We start from the raw sequence: 19,849 nt of genomic DNA, 5'->3' as shown, positions 1-19,849 counted from the left end.
TAATAACTCATTAAAATTTATATTTTTGTAAGAAATTTAGTAAATATCATACAAAAAAATAAATTCTTAAAGAAATGCATAAATGCTTTAATCTAAGAATAGTTTATGCTTAAAATATATAGCGCCAGAATAAATAATCTTCGATTAAGATAAAAAAATATTTGAAAAATTAAAGAGAGTACACACACACACACACACACACACACATACAATATATATTACAATACATTTGCACATATTAAAACACAGGATATAAAATTATGAATAGTTCTATCTTTATAAAAATTTACGTAAATTATAAATCGTTTAAAATTATAAATCATTTAAAATGAGCTTAATATAAATTTCGTCCAGATAAATTTGCTATTAAAAAACAGAGCTTGAAATAATTTCAATGTTTTCTATTTTTCCTTAACTTTTCCTTTTATATGTATCTTCTTCGTACTAATCTATTAAATGAAATATTAACATAGAGATATTTAGCCTTACAGTTTCGAGTTTACTTGTTTATTTATTCATTAATATATTATAGTTTTATTTACATTTGCAACAATAGTAGAAATATCTTTTAAAAAAATATTTAAAAGTTGAAGAATATCTATTTGTGAAATATACATTATACATTTAATTATTTTAAAATTGCAACCTTTAAACGTATGTATTCGACAAACTAAACAGTTCTGGCAATCCTTAGGCTTTATTTGTCCCTGAATTTTGAACGAAAACAACTTCAAATTGTCCATGTTAGGTAAAGTAGTGCTGCGTAGTGAAGTCGGTCGCGAGTTATCGATTCTCTTTAGAGGTGTCGCAAGTCGCAACTGTCGCAAGTCGCGAGACTCGCAAGGTGTCGACAGTACAGTGTTGTGCTTGTACTTTATTGTTGTTATAAATTTATTATTAATAAAAAAATAATCTTTATTTCACCGTAAGTTGGAACGACACGCGTATATTGTGCGTTTTAATTATTTATAGTTTAGAATCTTACGATGGAGAATAAGATAATTAATCAAAAGGAATATTTGAAAAAATACATATCTTTGGGCGATGGTGACGAGAAAAAGAAGAAAAAGAAAAAGAAGCACAAAACGGGATCGAAAACGTAAGAATTAATTTCCAAGCATTTTAATTTTATCTACATCAATGTTGAATCTTTTGTTTTGAAGTTAGGTTATGTTAGGTTATGTCAATTGTGCATGATGCTCTAGGTCCTATACACGCTTAAAGTGTCATTCTGTTTTTATTCATTTTTGTTCATTTATGTAAAACAGGAACTTTATTTAAGTAAGACGCTAAAAAGAATTGGGGAAGAGACTATATAAACATACTATTAACCCTAACGGAGTAGCACCCTAGAGTTCTACTGTAAATGAATTTTCACCCAGATGCTAAGTTTAGTATAGTTTTTGTTAAATTAAAATTTTGATAATTTAAAATATTTAATAAGATTTTGTTTACATTAAAGTAATGTTAATTTCAATTAGAGAAAGTTTAAGCCTAACACTTATATGTATAATCTATAAAATAGAAAAAATCTAAAAAAATTTTAATGTATGAAAAATTCTTAATTATGAACTCATAGTGTTACTTATAGTCGCTAGTGATAAAAATAATAAATAATTATAAATTTAGTCGACAAACTAGCAAATGTCAAACTCATGATGGTTATGTTTCCTGATTTAACGATACAATGTAATATTTAATCGATTCACCTGAACAGAACCTGAATCTTAAATCAAAATGTTGTAAAGAAGTTTCAGTAAACATTTGCCAGTTTGTCGATCAAATTTGGAATTATTTATTATTTCTAATTATGAATTTTCACTCAGAGTCAACGTCAGAAAAATATGAGTAGCATTCTAGGACTAATACATTTATGTCATTCATTGTAAAAAATTTTTTACATTTATACATTTCTTTTTATATGCTTTTATATGAAATTACTGAACATTATTTTCTAAATAAAATTATTCACGATATTTTATCACTCTTTTAAAAATAATAATGTTGGATACTTTTGATTACGGACTCGTTTCTATTATATTTTTTTGTTCAGATTAATTTACGCACACAGTTTTAATATTTGCGCAATTATTTGAATATCTAATTTCACAACTAAGATCTTTTGATTTTATTATAAAATTTAAAGCTTTCTTAATTCTTATAAAATATTTTTTGGAAGGGGGAATTTTTGACTTGATTGTGAAATGGACGGACGTATTTTTGCAGAGTAACAATTATAGATGATGATATAGACTTGAAGAATATGAGACCAATTGAAGAAAGTGAATTTAATATCCTTTTAGAAGACGAAGATGCTCCTCAAATTGCTGGTATAATTGACGAACGTAGATCAGTCGATTTCACAGATAAGAAAAGATGGAAAATTATAACCGAGAACAACGAAGGCGATTTAACTATTATTGATCGCATTGTCGATAAAGAAAGAAGTAATTTTAACGAGATAACCGAACAAATCAATGATAATCTCGATTTAAGTCCACCAAGAATTAGGCATTCCAAAAATAAACGTATGGATTTAAGTCCTCATGGACAGTCTAAAGATGATAGTTCAGATCCGAGTCCACCTAGATCTAAACAGTCTAAAAATAAACGTGCGAGTCCAGATGAACGATCAAAAGATGATAGCTCTGAGCTGAGTCCACCTAGACGTAAGCATTCGAAATATAAAGATATCGACTCAAATTCGCGCAGACGAGCAAAAAGCGACGATTCAGATTTGAGTCCACCTAGAAAATTTAAAAACTATGATTCAGATCTGAGTCCACCCCGAAAGTCCAGAAATAATGACAATTCTGACTTGAGTCCGCCTAGAAAATCCAAAAATTATGATTCAGATTTAAGTCCACCTAGAAATACGAAACATCGGACTTCGACTCGCGATACATCTGGACGAAGCCACCGGAGTTCAGGTAACAGAGACAGTGACTCGGATCTTAGTCCACCTAGAAAAAATCGTAAGAATCTAGATACAGATTTATATGAAAGCAGAAAGAATACAAAGAGCAGAGATTCGGATTTAAATACATCTCGGCGTGACGAACATCGATCCCGAAGAGATCATTCGCCACATTCCACTTCGCGGAGAGACAAAAGGCACGATTATCACGATAAAAAAAGTTCATTTAGATCCAATAGACAAGATGCGTCAAGGTAATTTTGACGTCACATATCTGACGAAGATTATTATGATTAAATATTATATACTTTGTCGCCATATGAATTCGCGAAGTGATAAATATAATATCTCTTTAACAGGTCAAGCAGGGATGAACGAGAGAAGAAATATGAAGATAGAGATCGTAAATCTCGATCGTACTCAGATACACGGGAGAGAAGAAAAAAGACGCGTTGGGACGAGGAAACAGACGATTCCGAGCGTGGGCGTATGGGAAATCGTTCAAAGGATCATGACAATCGAGCGACAAAGACATTAGACGGAAAAACGGCAGGATTCCAAGCTGCGAAAGCATTGCGAGAAGAAACTGAAGCCCATAAACGGCAAGAGGCGGAGCACTTTAGCAAGGTAATGCTCTCTATAGCACGGATTTATATTTATGAAAGTAGTTGCTTATTTATGGAGATCACACAGATAGCACAAGTTAGCGTTGAATTGTTTTAGTTAAGTAAAGAGATTACCGGAGAAGGACAAGCTACGATTATGCGTGACAAAATGGGAAGAAAGCGAAATTTGGAAGCAGAAACAGCAGAAAAACGGGAAGAGGAAATGAAGCAACGAGAGATCGAGGAAAAGTATGCAAAATGGGGCAAAGGGTGAGTGATCTTTCTGTTACATCTATTTCGTTTTAGTTTTTCTGATAAATTCTCTAATTTTTCCGTGCTAACACACGTTCTTGTCTTATTCTAGCTTGAAGCAAGTGGAGAATCACGAGGCAAAATTAAAAAGTGACTTATATGAGATGAATAAGCCTTTGGCGAGATACGCAGATGACGCAGATCTAGATAAAGAATTGAGAGAACAAGATAGGGAGGGCGATCCTATGTTAGAGTACATAAAACAAAAACAAATAAAAGAAGGGAAACGAAAGCCAGGTATATAGATTGAGAGAAATTACATTTCTCTTCGTATTGTACAGCAAAAGGTTATTTAACCATTTCAATTATAGATCCGCCGCAATATCAAGGTTCATACGCGCCAAATCGATTCGGTATTAAGCCCGGTCATCGATGGGACGGGGTCGATAGGAGCAATGGATACGAGAAGCAATGGTTCGAAGCACAAAATGCAAAAGTAGCGTTACAAGAAGATGCCTATAAATGGAGTACAGCCGACATGTGATCATGTTCACACATATTATTATAACAGAGGTTTTCGATTCTATTTCCATCGATCGTTAATAACAAAGAATCAATAAAGATTTTAAATGTTTCGATAAATGTTCTTTTTTTTTATTCCTGGCACGTGCGATCGGTATAATTGCTTAAGATTTAAAAGAATCGTTTGTCTCTAATCCTTATCTTAACGTACTCCGCAAGTAATAATAACCTAATATCGCGCAAAGTTCGAGATACATTAGCGAGCTTTAACGCGCGTGAAAACCGCGAGATCGATATTCGTTCCAGAAAACGAGAAGAACGGAGAGGCTGGCGCCGGTCTGGCAACGGTCTGCCGGCGATGGTCTAGGCGAGCGGAATACCACCGTCTGCGAAATCGATCGTGCGCTTTTAAGGTCGCGGGAATCCACTCCGGATGGCGGGTAGTATGGGAGTATTGGGAGTGGCGAAGCGTACATTTGACATAGTCATTCGCGGTGAGCGCGATTGGGACGGAACGCAATTATCGGATCGAAACCGTTTACGGTTCGCCATACAACAATCGCGTCGTACAATCTATATTAGGTCCTGGCGTCGAATCCTCGCGGAAGGACGACCGTCATACATTGGTAACACTGAGGCTTGCGCTTTAGGCTTCCGTCGTCGGCGTGTCGCTTCGCGCCGCATCGCGCCGGCTAAAACGTGGCTAGAAACGTGGCGATCTCTTCCGCGTGCGTACCGTCGCCGCCACCACCACCGACGAGTCGCCGCCGCCGCCGTCGCCGTCGCCGTCGCCGCCTCCTCCTCCACGTCGCGAGAAACGGGAGTTCTGCGAACGCGAATGTACATCGGCGTATACATAGACTAGTGCAATCCAACTTTGGTCGCCACGCGAGCAAGGGCAGGGTCGTAAGCTGAGCGACGCCAGTACCGTTCGCGACGTCGACGGGATTTCTCGCCTCTGCGTACACAGCTCGACAGTGATGCTCGGCTTTCGGTGAGTCACCGATCGGCCGGTGGAATCCTTCCTTCGTCGAGGGAGGCGACCGCGCGACGGGACGCCGGGCGTCGCGTGACCGCGAGACGCATGAGGAAATCTCGGATTACTTTCAAGTGTGAGGTATTGTCTCGCAGGTGCCGGCGCCACGCGACGTGTCAGTAACCCCCGAATAACGGTGGGCAGCGAAGGGTGGGCGCAGGAGGAACGCACACATATGTCTAAAGGGAGAGAGGGGAGGAAAATAACTTCGAATGAAAGTGGTCGAATTTTCACAGTCGATTAAGGATGCAAGATGTACTTTTAACGGTTCAAAAGAAATTTTAGTCGTGACTAGACAGAGCTATTTTTCATTACCAAAAGGATAACAAAAGGATATATCTGTTGTGTGGAGAGAGTATAACTCAACGTTTTACATTCGCGGATTTTCGGGCAGTGAAGGATATAAAACGAGTGAGAAGGAAGAAAAGAGGGAGTGGAAAAAAGAGAGAAAATAGAAAAGTGAAAAAGGGGCAAGAAAATTTATTTGTATTTTTTAAACTTCTACAAAAGTGGAGCGTGAAACTACGATAGTGCTACGAAACTACTAATCCACTGAGAAAAGTGATAACTCAATTGTTTTTATATTTGGTGACGTGATGTTGACAAGAGAATAGCAATAATAAGGGTGCCTCTCGACGACGTCTGATTTTAATTTGATACAAAAGAGTTGAGAGAAGAACGGATAGGGAGAGACATGGGGTGTAATACTAGCAAGGAGAGCGTCCAGCCGGCGGTGGAAGAGGCGAAAGAGGGCGATTCCGTCAAGAATGGGGGTGAGCGGATCATCCCTTCCCATTTATTAATCGTGCGAGCAATAACAGTCAACATTATGCAAATTTATAACGAGCTGCGCGATAAACACGAACTAATTTTCTGCATATTTCCGCTTTGCTAGAGTTTGCATGACATTAAATTTTTGTATCGACGACGATTACATCGTACGATCGATGCTTTTTCTTGGTTTTTTTTGTGTTTCGCACAAAATTTTAATCTCTATAAATTGCGACTGTCGCAAAACTTCGACGTTGTTTATCTTGACAATGACAGAGTCTGCTTTGTTTCACAATGATAAATGTACCTCTGTTCACTTCGTTAGATCTTTCGAGCTGATTGCGTGCACGCTTCAGTAATATCAACGCAATCAGTAGGATCGGCAGAACGAACGACTATTTTCCACGTAATGAATGCGTTCGGCATGCACAATGACGAATATAGAAATTTTTAGTATTCCTTTAAAAAGTTCACGTTGCGAGAGAAAAACTTCATGCTTTATGAGGCTCAGTCTATTTAATCGTGCAATATCAGATTCAATCTTGGTTATCTTCCCGATAGAGATTCGAATCATGAATTAAACGGTCAACATTAAATGGAAATTTTTTAAAAAATTTCCATTCTTCTATTAGTATCAATAAATTGCTTTAGTTTGGTTAAATGTATGGAATAAATTTTATTGTGATGTAAACATTTTTACTATTTGAAGAGTAAACCTAAATTTTGTTCGTCTTGTTTTTTAAAACAAAATCGAACATAAATGAAATATAAACTCGAAGCGCTCTTATTCAAGGAGAAAATTCATTGATCTAGCAAAATGGACTTTTGTGTGCTCAGTGATATCGCATCGTGTATTTTCTGTGTTTTATTAGATTCCTAGAAATTTCATTTAAAAAATTTTCTCTTATCTCGCGGTAATATACGATCCTCGATATAATACACCGGAAAATAAATGTATCTTGGCGGGTATAAAATAGGACGTTCGTAGAATTTGATGGGGGTATATCGAAATACCGAATAAAGTGCTGATCGCGTGATGTATGTCAAGGTAATCCTTCACCGTTTCTAGAACTACGAAAGTTTCCTTTTATAATCGAGATACGTCAAAACGATGACGTCAAGTTAAAAAAAGAAGCAATAGAAAAACTCTATTAGTTAATAAAAAGCTTTATTATTTGTATGTGTCTGGTGTCATTTTCATTGTTATAAATAAAATAATTACAAAATAATATTTATGAAGTGATAAAGAATAACTTCGAGTTTCCACAAGTATTAATGAATTGCTGAGGCAATAACTTCTAATAATAATAATGAAGAATACAAAATCGAATATTGATTTCTTACATTTGAAACGTTTATTCAGAAGGATCCTTGAATAAAATCACATTCTGATTTGTCTGCTAAAATGATGTCTCTTCGAGCGTGAGTTTCGTGTACTGAATTGCATAATTGAAAAAGTATATTGATTAATATTTAAAGAACTCGACTTATCAGAGATTGATACAGCAAGTTTAATTGTCGAGTTTCGGCGTTCCTGCTTTATTGGCTGGTAGTAAAAATTCGTCCAAAGTTGGCTCGAGAAAAATCAATTACTTGGAGTTTCGATGAATTTCCGCGTGTGAGACAACGAGTTTCAACAATACCGACGCAACTACCTAGAGATTCCAAAGAGAGCCTATGTGGCTCGCATAAGAATGCCGATCGAACAGGAATGCTACTACGGAATGATGAATGGAATCGATATAAAAGTCTTGCAAAACTGTTGTTATAGCACGTTAATCGATCTTGAAAATAGAGTTTCGAGCCCTACTAGACGCAAACGGTACGGAAAAACAAACGGCTACGTGTTACACGTTCTAAATCGTTCAAAAAATTTTATTTTTTATTTTTTAGAGTGGAACATTACACTAAAAAAAATTTACTAAAATTTAAATAATGCATTTACAGTCGTATGCAAACATATAGTTGGAATTTTTTTAAATATTTCCCTTAATTTTAATCAATTTTTCTTAATTTTAGTAAACCATGTGTTTGTATACGACTGTAAACGCATTTTTTAAATTTTAGTGAATTTTTTTCTCAGTGTAATGTTCCACTACAAAAAAAAAAGAAAACAAAAAAACAAAAACTTTTAAACGATTCAGAACGTTTAAAACGTGGTCGTTTGTTTTTCCGTACCGTTTGCGTCTAATAGAGTTCGAAATTCCATTTTCAAGATCGATTAACGTGCTACAACAACAGTAAACGCATTTTTTAAATTATAGTAAATTTTTTCTCAGTATACAAAATGATGAATATTTAAAGTATTAAGAAAATTTTTTAGATCATTACAGATGCAAAATTCCAACAGATTATGAATATGTATACGTACGTGTATTCTCTTGTGACTAAATTAATCTTGTGGCTAATCTAATTATAACAATCTATACATAAAAAATAACATGTCTGACCTAGTTCTGACCAAGTAAAATTGTGGATCGTTATCATTCCCAGGCTTAGAGATCGTTTTCTTGTTAAAAAGAATATTTGACACGCAGAGGAAGAAAGTTAAGAAGATAACAGAACTATAAGGCACTACTATAATAACTGTGGTGGCGTGAACTGTTTTCGCATTCTTCTTGTTGGCGAAAGTTATGTAAAGGACATGGATGCGTACGTGTGTGTAAGGTTACATTGCACTTTGGTGTAGAGTTGACGTTTACGCATAAAGTATAAATAATTTACATTACGTGTATACAGTGCAAGCTGTGTAAACTATGTTTTACGCGCCATTCATGTAAGCGGTAATCTAAAGATCATTGAAGATAATTCAGATTTCATCAGAAATAGTGATAATTATATTGCATTTTTCAATTTTTAATATTGTATATTTTTATTTTATCAATACTAAAATTAAATGTATTACAATAATCTTATAACTTAATTATTTTGTTCTGTTTTGTATTATTCAATTCATAATAATTTACACTGCTTGTGTTGTTCTATGAAAAAGATTCGTGTAAACGTGACATAAACAATGCGTGAGCAATTTATGTGTAGATATAATCCTGGAATATATATGGCACAACCCTGCTTTGATTGTGTAACACTTTCAATTTACGATTTAACGCATGTGTACATAAGTAATGAGCAAATAAGTAGCTTATAGGTAATGCAATTTATCGTCCACTGACGCAATTTTAATACAGCCTAATATGAACTATTTATATCGGCTTTGCAGTTAATCCTCTTTCATCATTGGCTTCTTGATAATTTAGATGTCATATTCATATTGTTGCGATTAAATCATCGCAAAGTATGCTCTTTATTTCTTTTTTTAGAAAAAAATAACGTAAAGCGTAGTATTTTTAAAATAATGAGTCGCATATTTGTAGAATCTATTACCATACAATTTTCTCGGCGTGGTTCTGCAGTGCGCAGTGATGCAATTACTCAATTATTCATGAATTAAAGACTGAAAGAGAGAGAGAGAGAGAGAGAGAGAGAGAGAGAGAGAGAGGGCATTGCAATAAGAGAAAAGTCAAAGAGAACTTAACTGCGGTTGCAAATGCATAATAATTAATTATAATTCAAAATAAAAGTAAAATGTTTCAATCCGTTTTGGAGCATCCTCGATACCTTGAAAAAGAAAAGAAAGAAAAAAGATCAATATCTTTTTTAGGCCGGGAGAGTCCAAAGTGGGCCGAAACTGATATTCCCGACATCTTCTCATATATTCGCAAATTAATAGAGTGTGAAGGCATTTGGTTGTAAATCGATGTGCTCGGTCGGGTTATTAACGGCGAGAGCGAGCGTAAAAAAAGCGCAAATGTAAAAATTTCCAAGCACAGAGGGTTGAACGACATTCGCGACGGCCCTGTTTCGCGGCGTGTGCTCGGCCGCGGGGCGAGAATCTGAGCACTGCGACTGCGAACGAGCGACGCGGCAGGGCCGTGATCAGCGGCTATTATAAACGGGGTCGTCGGTGCCCGGGAACAGTCAGTCGCACGTCAGACCGAGCCGCGCGTGGATGTACAGGTGAGAGAGGCCGAGCGAGCCAGCGGCGACGCAGGTAAGTCGCGGCGCGAGTGCGACCCGACAGCCGCCTCCTCGCGATGCAACGATCCTTGCGTGCATGCCACCGCGTCGGAGGAAAACCGGGTTAAAATAGACGGGTGGCGGGCGGCGTTGACCGGGGCGGGGGCTTCGAGTGATACCGTCTCGAGGCACGCGAATCGCATTCGCCACGCTTAATATCGTGTATAAAGCGCGAGGTAAAGCCCAAAATGATCGTCGACGGTTGCGATTGTCAGGTGTGCAACGCGAGCCTCTTGTGTGTGCTTCGTGCTCGCACAACCCTACGACATCGTATCGAACGCGCCCCGTGACCGGGCCGGGTCAAGTAGAATGGGAATCCTTACAATAATCGCACCCTAAACCCTAAATCCACTTGAGATCAGCTGTTTGGCTGACCGATTGCTATTTCGCAGGAGCTAACGGGCGTAAACCAATTGACAAATACGTGAAATACGTGAAATACGTGAAATAAATTCACCTCTCTCGGATATCCACTAAAAGAAAGCGGTGTCTACAAACAGTAGATCCCTTCGCCAAATACACTTAGATTTATCTTTGTTTATCGCACTTTTCTGTCCTTACGATACAACATTATAATAATCTGTTAAACATTTTGCATGATCTATAAACGAATTTTTAATCTCTTTCATCCAATAAAAATATTTTTAAGATCAATTGATATTTTATTAATTCATATTCATAGATTGATATTAAAGCAGACATTCCGTTGTTTTAAATCAGAAATAACATTTGATTGTGAAATATTGATTTATAAGCCGTTGAAAGCTTATCATTCGGGAATTACTTTTACAGTTTTCAACATTTTCTCGACAAAAGTCCGTCGCATAGTTTCACAAAGATAAAACAAGCTATGTCACCAAATTTATCTCTATACAGTTTTAATCGATACATAAAATGAAAGTTATCTATTTAAAGTTAGAAGCGGTTTTATAATGGAGATAATGATGTTTCTCCGGGAAGTTTGATTTCCTCGAGGGTTCTGGTAACAAGGTCTGGGTGGATCGATGATAAAACATCCTCGCGTGATATCAGGAAAGAAATAAAAGCAAGTCCAGGCATTTAGGAAACGTTATTGTCGTGAAAATACCGAGACAAGCGCGAAGGAAATGCTCGAAGATGAAATCGCGATACGAAATAGTAGCTAAGCCTCGGATAAGCGGTTTAGCTGTTAACTGAAATTTAATGCGTGTTTTTTTGCACATGCACGTGCATAAAACATGTGCGATTTTATCTGTTCTTTTAGCACACTTTTTACTTCCTTTAAGCCTCGCGACATACCTATATAAACATGAACGTCGATGAAATTACCGCGAACTTGTACAATCGATCCGCAAGCTTTACACAATGTGATAAAACAAATGAGTAGCGCATAACTGGGTAAGAATTCATTGCTTGTCGCGAAAGTGTCGCTGTATTTCTTGAATTCCCACTTGCTCCGTCAAGTGGTAACCTAGGGAAACGGTGTCGCGCAAAAGCGCTCAATAGTTAGAGTGTTCCCCTTTTCTAAAAGAAAATCCAGTTTCCAATATTGTCACACCTTAATCCACGTACCTTACATTTAATTATTTCATTCATTTTCGCTCGAAGAACTTCAATCTTCTGTTTGAAATATATAACTGAAAAAGAAATCGACTTCAATCGGATCAGTCATGTTGTGATACATCGTTCTGTTCTCTAAAAGATTCAAGGTATATTCGTAATTAAGTTAAAGTGAGAATATTTAATGGGATCGAAAAGATCTTACTGTAAAATGTGAGCATAAACTTTTATTGCAATTGTTCCTTCGTTCAAAAGGGATGAAAGAAACAGGGATGATAAGGACAATGGATTACTTTTTTTTATGATTTTGAAAGGAAAATACGTCGCGTAAAACGATCGTTTAAATACATGAGAGAATCTCGTGTCGATGCGTTGACTGGAAGTCGTTGGAAGACACGGGGGGATTCAGCTTCATTAGAAAAGAGATGGAAGACTCGCGATTAATATTTGTCGCATCATTTCATCAGGGGGGTGAAATATTAATGTGAAATAAAAATGTATATTAGGCGCCGTATAATCTCGAACATGCAGCGCGAAAATAGAAACGCTAATCGATACTTGTCGCTCTGGACGTGTCTGTGGAAGGTGAAATGTTCGGAATAAATGTAGGTGAACTGTGGCTAACACGGCGGCCATTTCTAATATACGAGATGTATCACAGAAGCCGCGCCCTTTCTCCGATCTTTTACGGATTTTCGGGCAATTTGTAGCCGCTATTTCCGCAAAGAAGATTTATCAGATGGCAATTACAGGCTTATATCTTGTATTAAGTTCATATTTGCTTATATTTATTATTTGCTTATATTTATTATTTGCTCGACTTTTTATATTATCATTACGCTCATCAATATCGTTCAAGAGACAATTAGCTGTATCGAGTGTAGCATCCTTAATTCAGATTGCGCGTGAAATAAAAACCAAAAGCAAAATTATTTTTTATTACTTCTATTTGAAGATATCTCTAAGGCGGCCGAAAACAGCGCAACGACAGCGGAGGGAAAAGAAAACGACGAGGATAAAGAGAAAGAGGAAGCAGCAGCCACGAAAATACAAGCAGCTTTCCGTGGGCATCACGCTAGGAAAAGTCTGAGAGTGTCGGACTCAGCGTCGAAGCAGACGAGAACCGACGGAGAACCCTCCGAACCTACGGAACCATCACAGGAACAGTTGGAGGAGGAATTCTCTCCCGACGACAAGGGTGAGCGATTGTATGCTCCCTGATGTGGGTTTGGAGCTTGAGGAAAGATAGTTTTTGAACGCAGCTTCTGTTCTATAGAGCTCTGTAACGCGGCGAAGAAGATACAAGCGACTTTCCGGGGCCACATGTCGAGAAAGGAGCAAGCTGCCGCCAAGTCGGCAATGAACATAGTTGAGAGTGCGACTGCCAAGATGGAAGAAAAGGTAAGTTAATTGTCAATCTCGTTAGTTATACATACAGACCTCTGCTGCCTATTGATCAAAGAGGGTTAAAAGCTGCTTTATCTAACATCTGCCCAGGGTCTTCCGTAGAAACGTGAGTTTTATTGACTCTTCGCAGAACTTCGCTTGACCTGATATTATATCCGATTGTCAGGAAAACGGTATATTCAGTTAGTTTAACCATTTTTAATTAGTAACGTGAAATAAACTTCTGATTCTTTGTCGAGTCTTTTGGCACAAAAATTTGGTTTAACAAAACTTTATTGCAGTTACATACCTATATAATATATTTTTATATACAGCGGATATTCCTTGGATTATTTTAGGAAGAAAAGATCCTATAAACATATGACAAACTGTTTTGTTTTCAACTTAATGTCCGCATGTCCCTAATGGAAATGAAAATGTTTTATCAATACTGAAAAATGGTTCAATACTGAAAAAGTTTTTAGTATCACATGCACGCACATCAAATTTGAATAAAATATTTTTAAGCGTTTTTCAAATTTTCGAAATTTTCGTACTTTTCGTTTGCAACTTTGACACCATATATTTTGAAAACAAAATAGTTTAAGATGCATATTCATAGAATCTTTTCTTCCTAAAATAAGCCAAGGAATATCTTTCAATTTTTTGTATTTACTTAAGCATCACCCTGTATATAAAAAGTTCAGAATATATTTTTTAATATTGAGTTCAACAGTTTTTGTAATTTTGTACAGTCCAGCCATTTAATCTCGCTTAATAAAGATTAAATTTCCACGAAAATTGTATTAAAATTAATGAATTTGTTGATGTCAAGAATGATTAAAGACCGGTAGGATGAACTAATTATAATAAAGAGCAAGCCTTTGTAACGTAGTAACCCCATCTACTGGATTAGAGCTCCCTATGTGTTATAAGAAAATGCATTTTATTAATAGACAGTTTTATTGATAAACAATGAATTAATCTCATCCATAATTTCTTCCGGATTGTATTTAAGAAATTATGCAAATTAATATGAAACAAATCCCGAAATGAATTATAATGTGCAACATTTTTCGTGCAAATTATATTTCTGGAAAGGAAAACCGCGTGGTGCTACGCTCACGTAGCGTTTATTGCACATTATATTAAAATAAGAATAAATAGCTAAGAGGCTGTCGAGTAATTTTTTTTTCAATCTGATACGCCGATATTGATTCGATCGATGAAGCAATAAATGACGACAGGTCTTGATCATGACAAGGTCACCGTGATTGATCATTTCTGTGCCGAGGTCTGTGAGAGAAAGTTATTGTTAGACCCTTTGATATTACGTTGATCCACGAATGCCCGGTGAATAATCGACAGCTGCCTTCCAAGCTGAAGATGATCATGTAGGTACCGAAGCGCTACTATAAAGCTCGCCCCGAGACCAGTAGACCGGTATGGCCTACAATGTTTCAGTTACTTTCGTGTCGTATCGATTAATTATGTACGGACTAGTTGACGCACAGCGGGATTCCGTGCAGTCTCAGTCTCATTTACGATAAGAAGGGTAACTTCAATAAAGTCGCGCGGGCGACAACGTGCCGTTCGCGCGAATAAGCTCCAATTCGAGAGATTGTGTTCAAGGAAGGAAAGATTTAGGATGCCTTAAATTAACGGACGGCTGTAGCGCTCTACGTTTTACGTTTCTTTTTGACAAATTCTGCTGCAGATGCAAGACGCCGTTAACGAATTAGAGGGGATCGACTTGGCCGATCCGGACTTGCATAAGGCAGCGACTAAGATTCAAGCGAGTTTCCGCGGTCACAAGGTCCGTCAGGAGGTCAACATTCATACTACTGCCGACGACTCTAAAAAATAAGACGCTTACTCAAACGCAGGGATGCAGGGAGATAGAATATTACTTATTACAGTCAGTGCCATTCTTAACAGGTTTCGAACGCCATCCCCTATTTCTTGTACCTTATAATGTAGCATCTATAAATTAGTAAATTATGCGCGTAATTATACGAGGCATTCCAGACGAGCCGAACGAGTTTGACTATTAGTTCACTTCGGGCAGCTAGTTGTAAACAACAATACCGTTTATTTTACGTTAACAATTAATCCAGCCTTCGCCCGGGACCAGTGAGACTTAAGCGCTTTCTACTTTGGCTAAAAATGTGGATCTTTTGAAAGTGGTATTTACAGGCCGAGGCATACACATGGGAACATTTAAATATTTCTATTATTTATGGATATACAAAAAAAAAAAGAAATTCTGGAACAAAGTTGCACTGTGTAAAGAAGGACTACAATGAAAAATAAAAAGAGATTGTTCCCTGAGCCGATTCCTGTAATCGATTTTGAGTACATTTCACATGATTCGCTACGTAACCACATTCTTGAACTATCCTTATACTATCGACATGTACTTACATTTTTTATGAGTTACGACTGCCATACTTTTGAACGGAGAGATATGCAGGCAGATATTTCAAAGAACTTTTCAATATGGTAATTTAATACTTCTACTATGTAAAACATTGAAAAAAAAGATGAACCGGAGGAGAAAAGAGAGAGCAGATAGTTCCCTATATAATTACCTGACATAATACTCAACATAAATCTGCAACAACAGATTGACAAACATGCAAAATCATTGTATCTGGTAGGTATGTTAAGTGGAACATGACGAACGCGATAGAGTATAACTTTAACGTCCTGCGCATGATAAACGGAGCACATTTAAGACGTACCAATATCATCAATATATGCATGTTAACTTTTATAAGTTCCTGTATCTATGTAAAATAAACGGTATGGTTGTAGCATTTCCAATTCTAAAATTAACGATGAAAGTCTGTTTTTCAAATATTTTTTACCATGACACACACACACAAAATGTTTAAAGCACGGTTTTAGTTTGTATCCTTAATTTATTGTTAAAACGGAATGTGATAACTAAAAGTATATTTCTTAATTGCACTTTTTACATTTTCCTACAACTTTTTCTTTGATTTTTTTTCTTTTTTCCCTCCTTCTATAAAAAGTTAAATGTACATCTGTTTCATATTAAATGTGGAAAGTGTAAAAATGTGTACAATTGCTTCTCCTTTGAGAGTTTGGAAAAAAAGTATATTGAACTAAAATTAAACTGGTGGTTTTAGTCCCGATCGTACTATTCAACTTATATTTAGAGGGACTATAAATTTAGAAACACCTTTCCAATAATATACTAATTATACATATACATATACATATAAAAAGAGAATTAAAAAAGGGAATATTCCAAACTTTCAAATAATCTTACAAACTTTGGACACAAAAGATATTGTATTTTATTATTATTGTATTTTACGTTATTAATGCAGTAGAACTTCTATTTAACGCAGAATATTATAGATTGGAGCTTCAAAATTTGTGAATGTATTATAAACAAATTAATAACAGATTATCTCTGTAGAATTTCTTATTAAAATGTTTCCGATATTATTTATCTCACGTAAACGATCCTTTCAAATACCTTTCACATGTTACTCTGCAGAAAACATCTGAAATAATGTAATTAAAATGCATGTATGATTCAGCGGCCTATCGTCAATAATGAAGCAATTACAATTATTAATCGAGGTTCTACTGCATCGATTAAAAGCGTGCGTAATATACAGAACTTATAGTTGCTTAAAAAAGGCTAAAGACTCTCGTCAAAATAACGAGTCCGATCCTTTTAGTGATACTTTTGAGCTTACTTGCTCAATAAACCTTGTTATATACCAAAGTTAATGCTGCTATAATTTTAACCTTTTTTTCCTCTTTAATGTATAGCGAATCTTTCTTGAATATCGACAGCTACCTCCAACTTTGTTGCGATCTAGTCCATTTTTTCATATAAATTAATCGTATCGGTGTACCCTTGAAATGGGAATTTATTTTATCAGGCCTAAAGAGACTCACTTGTGTGCGTGTGCTATCAATCACTTCTGGTATGTGATTGTAGCACACATACGAGATCGATCAGTAAGCGATTCACAAGGTGCATAATACAAAGCAGCGAAGCGGCAATTAAATGATTGTTTATTATTCAATGCTAGCTTTATTCGTCCACAAAGCAGGGTACTGCGAATTTATTATTTTCACGTTCGTCCACGTGTTTTTCTACAAGGCGAATTTATTATTTCTATCTTCTATATTTGTAATTTATACCGATATTTGTACCAATTTTGCTGAAGATGCTGACGAATTACGTATTAAATAGTATTACGCGACATTCCTGTATTACATGTTTAACGCTGACTATGAGCAATAATTACACGTATTTATTGTAACAAAATTTCGCAATTTAGTCGTCATACGAGTGAAACGTTATACAAGTAAACGTATCGCGGTAACATTGAAATTTCCTCAAATATAATATGTATTATACTATTCTACGGGATATTCCTGCGCGATTGATATTGACTGCAATGGTACGTGCAGCTATTGTTCAGTAGCAAGCAGATATAAAAACAGATATAGTCGAACAGCATGTCTGAATTCCTGATATCCAACAATATTTTATTTTAATTCCCCGATTCCTACATCCTATATCCGATATCAATAACTTTTAGCTTCTAAGATCAAATTTCGAATTCGCAATAGCGAGTTACCAATTTTCCACTAAATTCCTGTGGATACTTCCGATTTCCATTCTCGCAGTTATATCCACGATTTTTATTTATCAATTTCGAATTTATAAACAAATATTGTCTTGGATCACATGATTAAGAATACGGTTACTCATAGGTTATCTGCGATTGTCGCTTGTAGAAAATTAAAGCGAAGCTTCGGTATCGTCGAAAATGATCTATCGTCGAGTAACGTCGTCTAGTTTATGTCGGAATGAACATTGTGAATGAAGAATATTTATTGTATCGAATTAATGTATAGAAAGAGGACGTTACGACGAATTAGACGTTCTTGTCGATACGTTACTTTACCACGTATGAAAATAGTTTAGCGGTGCACAAAAAAAGAACAAGTTGTGGTAAAATATATTGTAAGAATATAATAAAATGATCGCACCGTGCTAAAACGGGCGGTACATTACATGTAATCCGTTTGTTTAAAATACATACCTACTAAATTTACAGACTAAAATCTAAATATTGGCATAATATCCGCAAACTTAATCAATTGGGTTTAATCCGATCATGATGATGTGATAACAAATGTAGCCATTTGCCAAAAATCTTACTACAAAATATGCAATAATAATAATTTATCTTTCTTTTTAAAATATAATTACTAAAAAATAATTACTATTTTTCTTTTTAAAATATAAATACACAAACATGATTACTAATCGTTTTAATTTTTCAGAATTACTTGAAGTCGTTTCGAAATTTTCAATATATAATTTTTTTCTGAAATTGCTTAAAAATGATTACAAATTTGTTTTAAAAATTTTTCGTGTATTATATAATATTATAAGATAAATCCAAATGTTTCGTGTATTATATAATATTATAAGATAAATCCAAATGTTTAACGTTAAATGAGTGAAACAAATTTGCATTTTTCTTATCTGATGCGTATTTGAAAGGAAGATGCGGTTAGTAGTAGTTAACATTCTCATTCCTAGATGTCGTTTCATAGTAATATCTTGAGCAACTATCTCGAACGATTATGTTGTACTCGTACTCGTCTTTCAATTAAGATAGTTTAGAGTACTTGAATGTATTCTTGCTGAGTACGTTTATTCAATTATCATGCAATAGATTATAACTATTGATAGATAAGTTCTTACATTCTTTACATTACAACAAAGTAATCGTACAATGGGCAAGGCATACTACTGCGACTATTGCGACAGATCTTTTAAAGATGAAGTCGAAACTCGTAAAAAACATCTATATAGTATGCAGCACACGACAAATCGAGCGAGTCATTACAACATGTTCAAAGGTAAGTGTTACACAATATTTTCCTTATTTAATTCTTGATTCGATACATTTGTACATAACCTACTTTGTACATAACCTCTCTCGTGCTCGCATATGATCAATATCGTGAACAGACTACGCACTAATTTATCAACATCTTTAGACCCGGAGACAATATTGAAAGAGGAATACAGCAAAACTCCGTGTAAACGTTACATGACCGTTGGAGACTGCGCTTTTGGTCAGGGTTGTCGATTTTCGCATTACACACAATCAATGATATGGGAACTTCAACAGCTCGGTAATTAGTAGTCTCATCGATCGGTCCTATCATTTCCACGTAAGACGCGTTAACCTTCAGTAGATAAATTTCTATTTCCTCAGTTGCGATGAAAAACTCCAAACTCTCGACAGTTCAACCTAGAGACGGTTGGCCAAATTCAGAAGATATTATCAAGGAATATTTCGAGAACGTGATCGACTCAAGCGGCACCGAGGATCTTAGTTATCCGATATGGAACACCCCGTCAGGATTAATCAATTATCCTTATTTACCACCGTCTTTGCAACCCGTCACATCGGAAAGGATGATGGACTGCAATTTTAGTAAATGGGGCTGAACTTCTTGTTTATTTTAAAAATAAAAAGTATTTATATTCGCGCAATTCTATCCTCGTGTTCAATTCCTCGAAGATCCCAAATTGTACACGTTATCCCGCCGTGCTTCGAACGAAGCGACGCTCGCTATCATCCGAACAAAGTCCCCTCCGTTCTCCCTTCCTGAATCGTTTACACCAATCGCCAAGCAGACCCGCCTTCACACGGTGATGTTGCT

General features: G+C 35.9%; 4 protein-coding genes across 4 annotated transcripts in view; 3 read left to right on the top strand and 1 right to left on the bottom strand.

The window, feature by feature from the left end:
- LOC105195869 overlaps positions 1–19,849 on the bottom strand; it is an 88,922-nt gene that overhangs the window by 30,975 nt on the left and 38,098 nt on the right. The gene's annotated exons all lie outside the window — the stretch shown is intronic.
- LOC105195866 (BUD13 homolog) lies at positions 987–4,416 on the top strand. The gene is made up of 6 exons (XM_011161484.3): positions 987–1,099; positions 2,227–3,171; positions 3,277–3,544; positions 3,641–3,792; positions 3,887–4,071; positions 4,146–4,416. The coding sequence occupies exons 1-6, from the start codon at positions 987–989 to the stop codon at positions 4,316–4,318; spliced, it is 1,836 nt and encodes a 611-aa protein (XP_011159786.1). The 3' UTR covers positions 4,319–4,416.
- Positions 5,127–18,219, top strand: LOC105195865 (neuromodulin). Its single transcript, XM_011161483.3, has 4 exons — positions 5,127–6,105; positions 12,675–12,917; positions 12,996–13,120; positions 14,823–18,219. Exons 1-4 carry the CDS (start codon positions 6,027–6,029, stop codon positions 14,970–14,972), a joined length of 597 nt encoding a protein of 198 aa, XP_011159785.2. The 5' UTR covers positions 5,127–6,026; the 3' UTR covers positions 14,973–18,219.
- Positions 18,675–19,679, top strand: LOC105195864 (zinc finger matrin-type protein 5). The gene is made up of 3 exons (XM_011161482.3): positions 18,675–19,036; positions 19,178–19,315; positions 19,399–19,679. The coding sequence occupies exons 1-3, from the start codon at positions 18,910–18,912 to the stop codon at positions 19,632–19,634; spliced, it is 501 nt and encodes a 166-aa protein (XP_011159784.2). The 5' UTR covers positions 18,675–18,909; the 3' UTR covers positions 19,635–19,679.

This window comes from Solenopsis invicta, chromosome 7, assembly GCF_016802725.1.
Source record: "Solenopsis invicta isolate M01_SB chromosome 7, UNIL_Sinv_3.0, whole genome shotgun sequence".
In the NCBI taxonomy this organism is placed as follows: Eukaryota; Metazoa; Arthropoda; class Insecta; order Hymenoptera; family Formicidae; genus Solenopsis; species Solenopsis invicta.
Note: the sequence above shows the minus strand (reverse complement) of the source record. Positions and strands in the feature narration are given on the sequence as shown.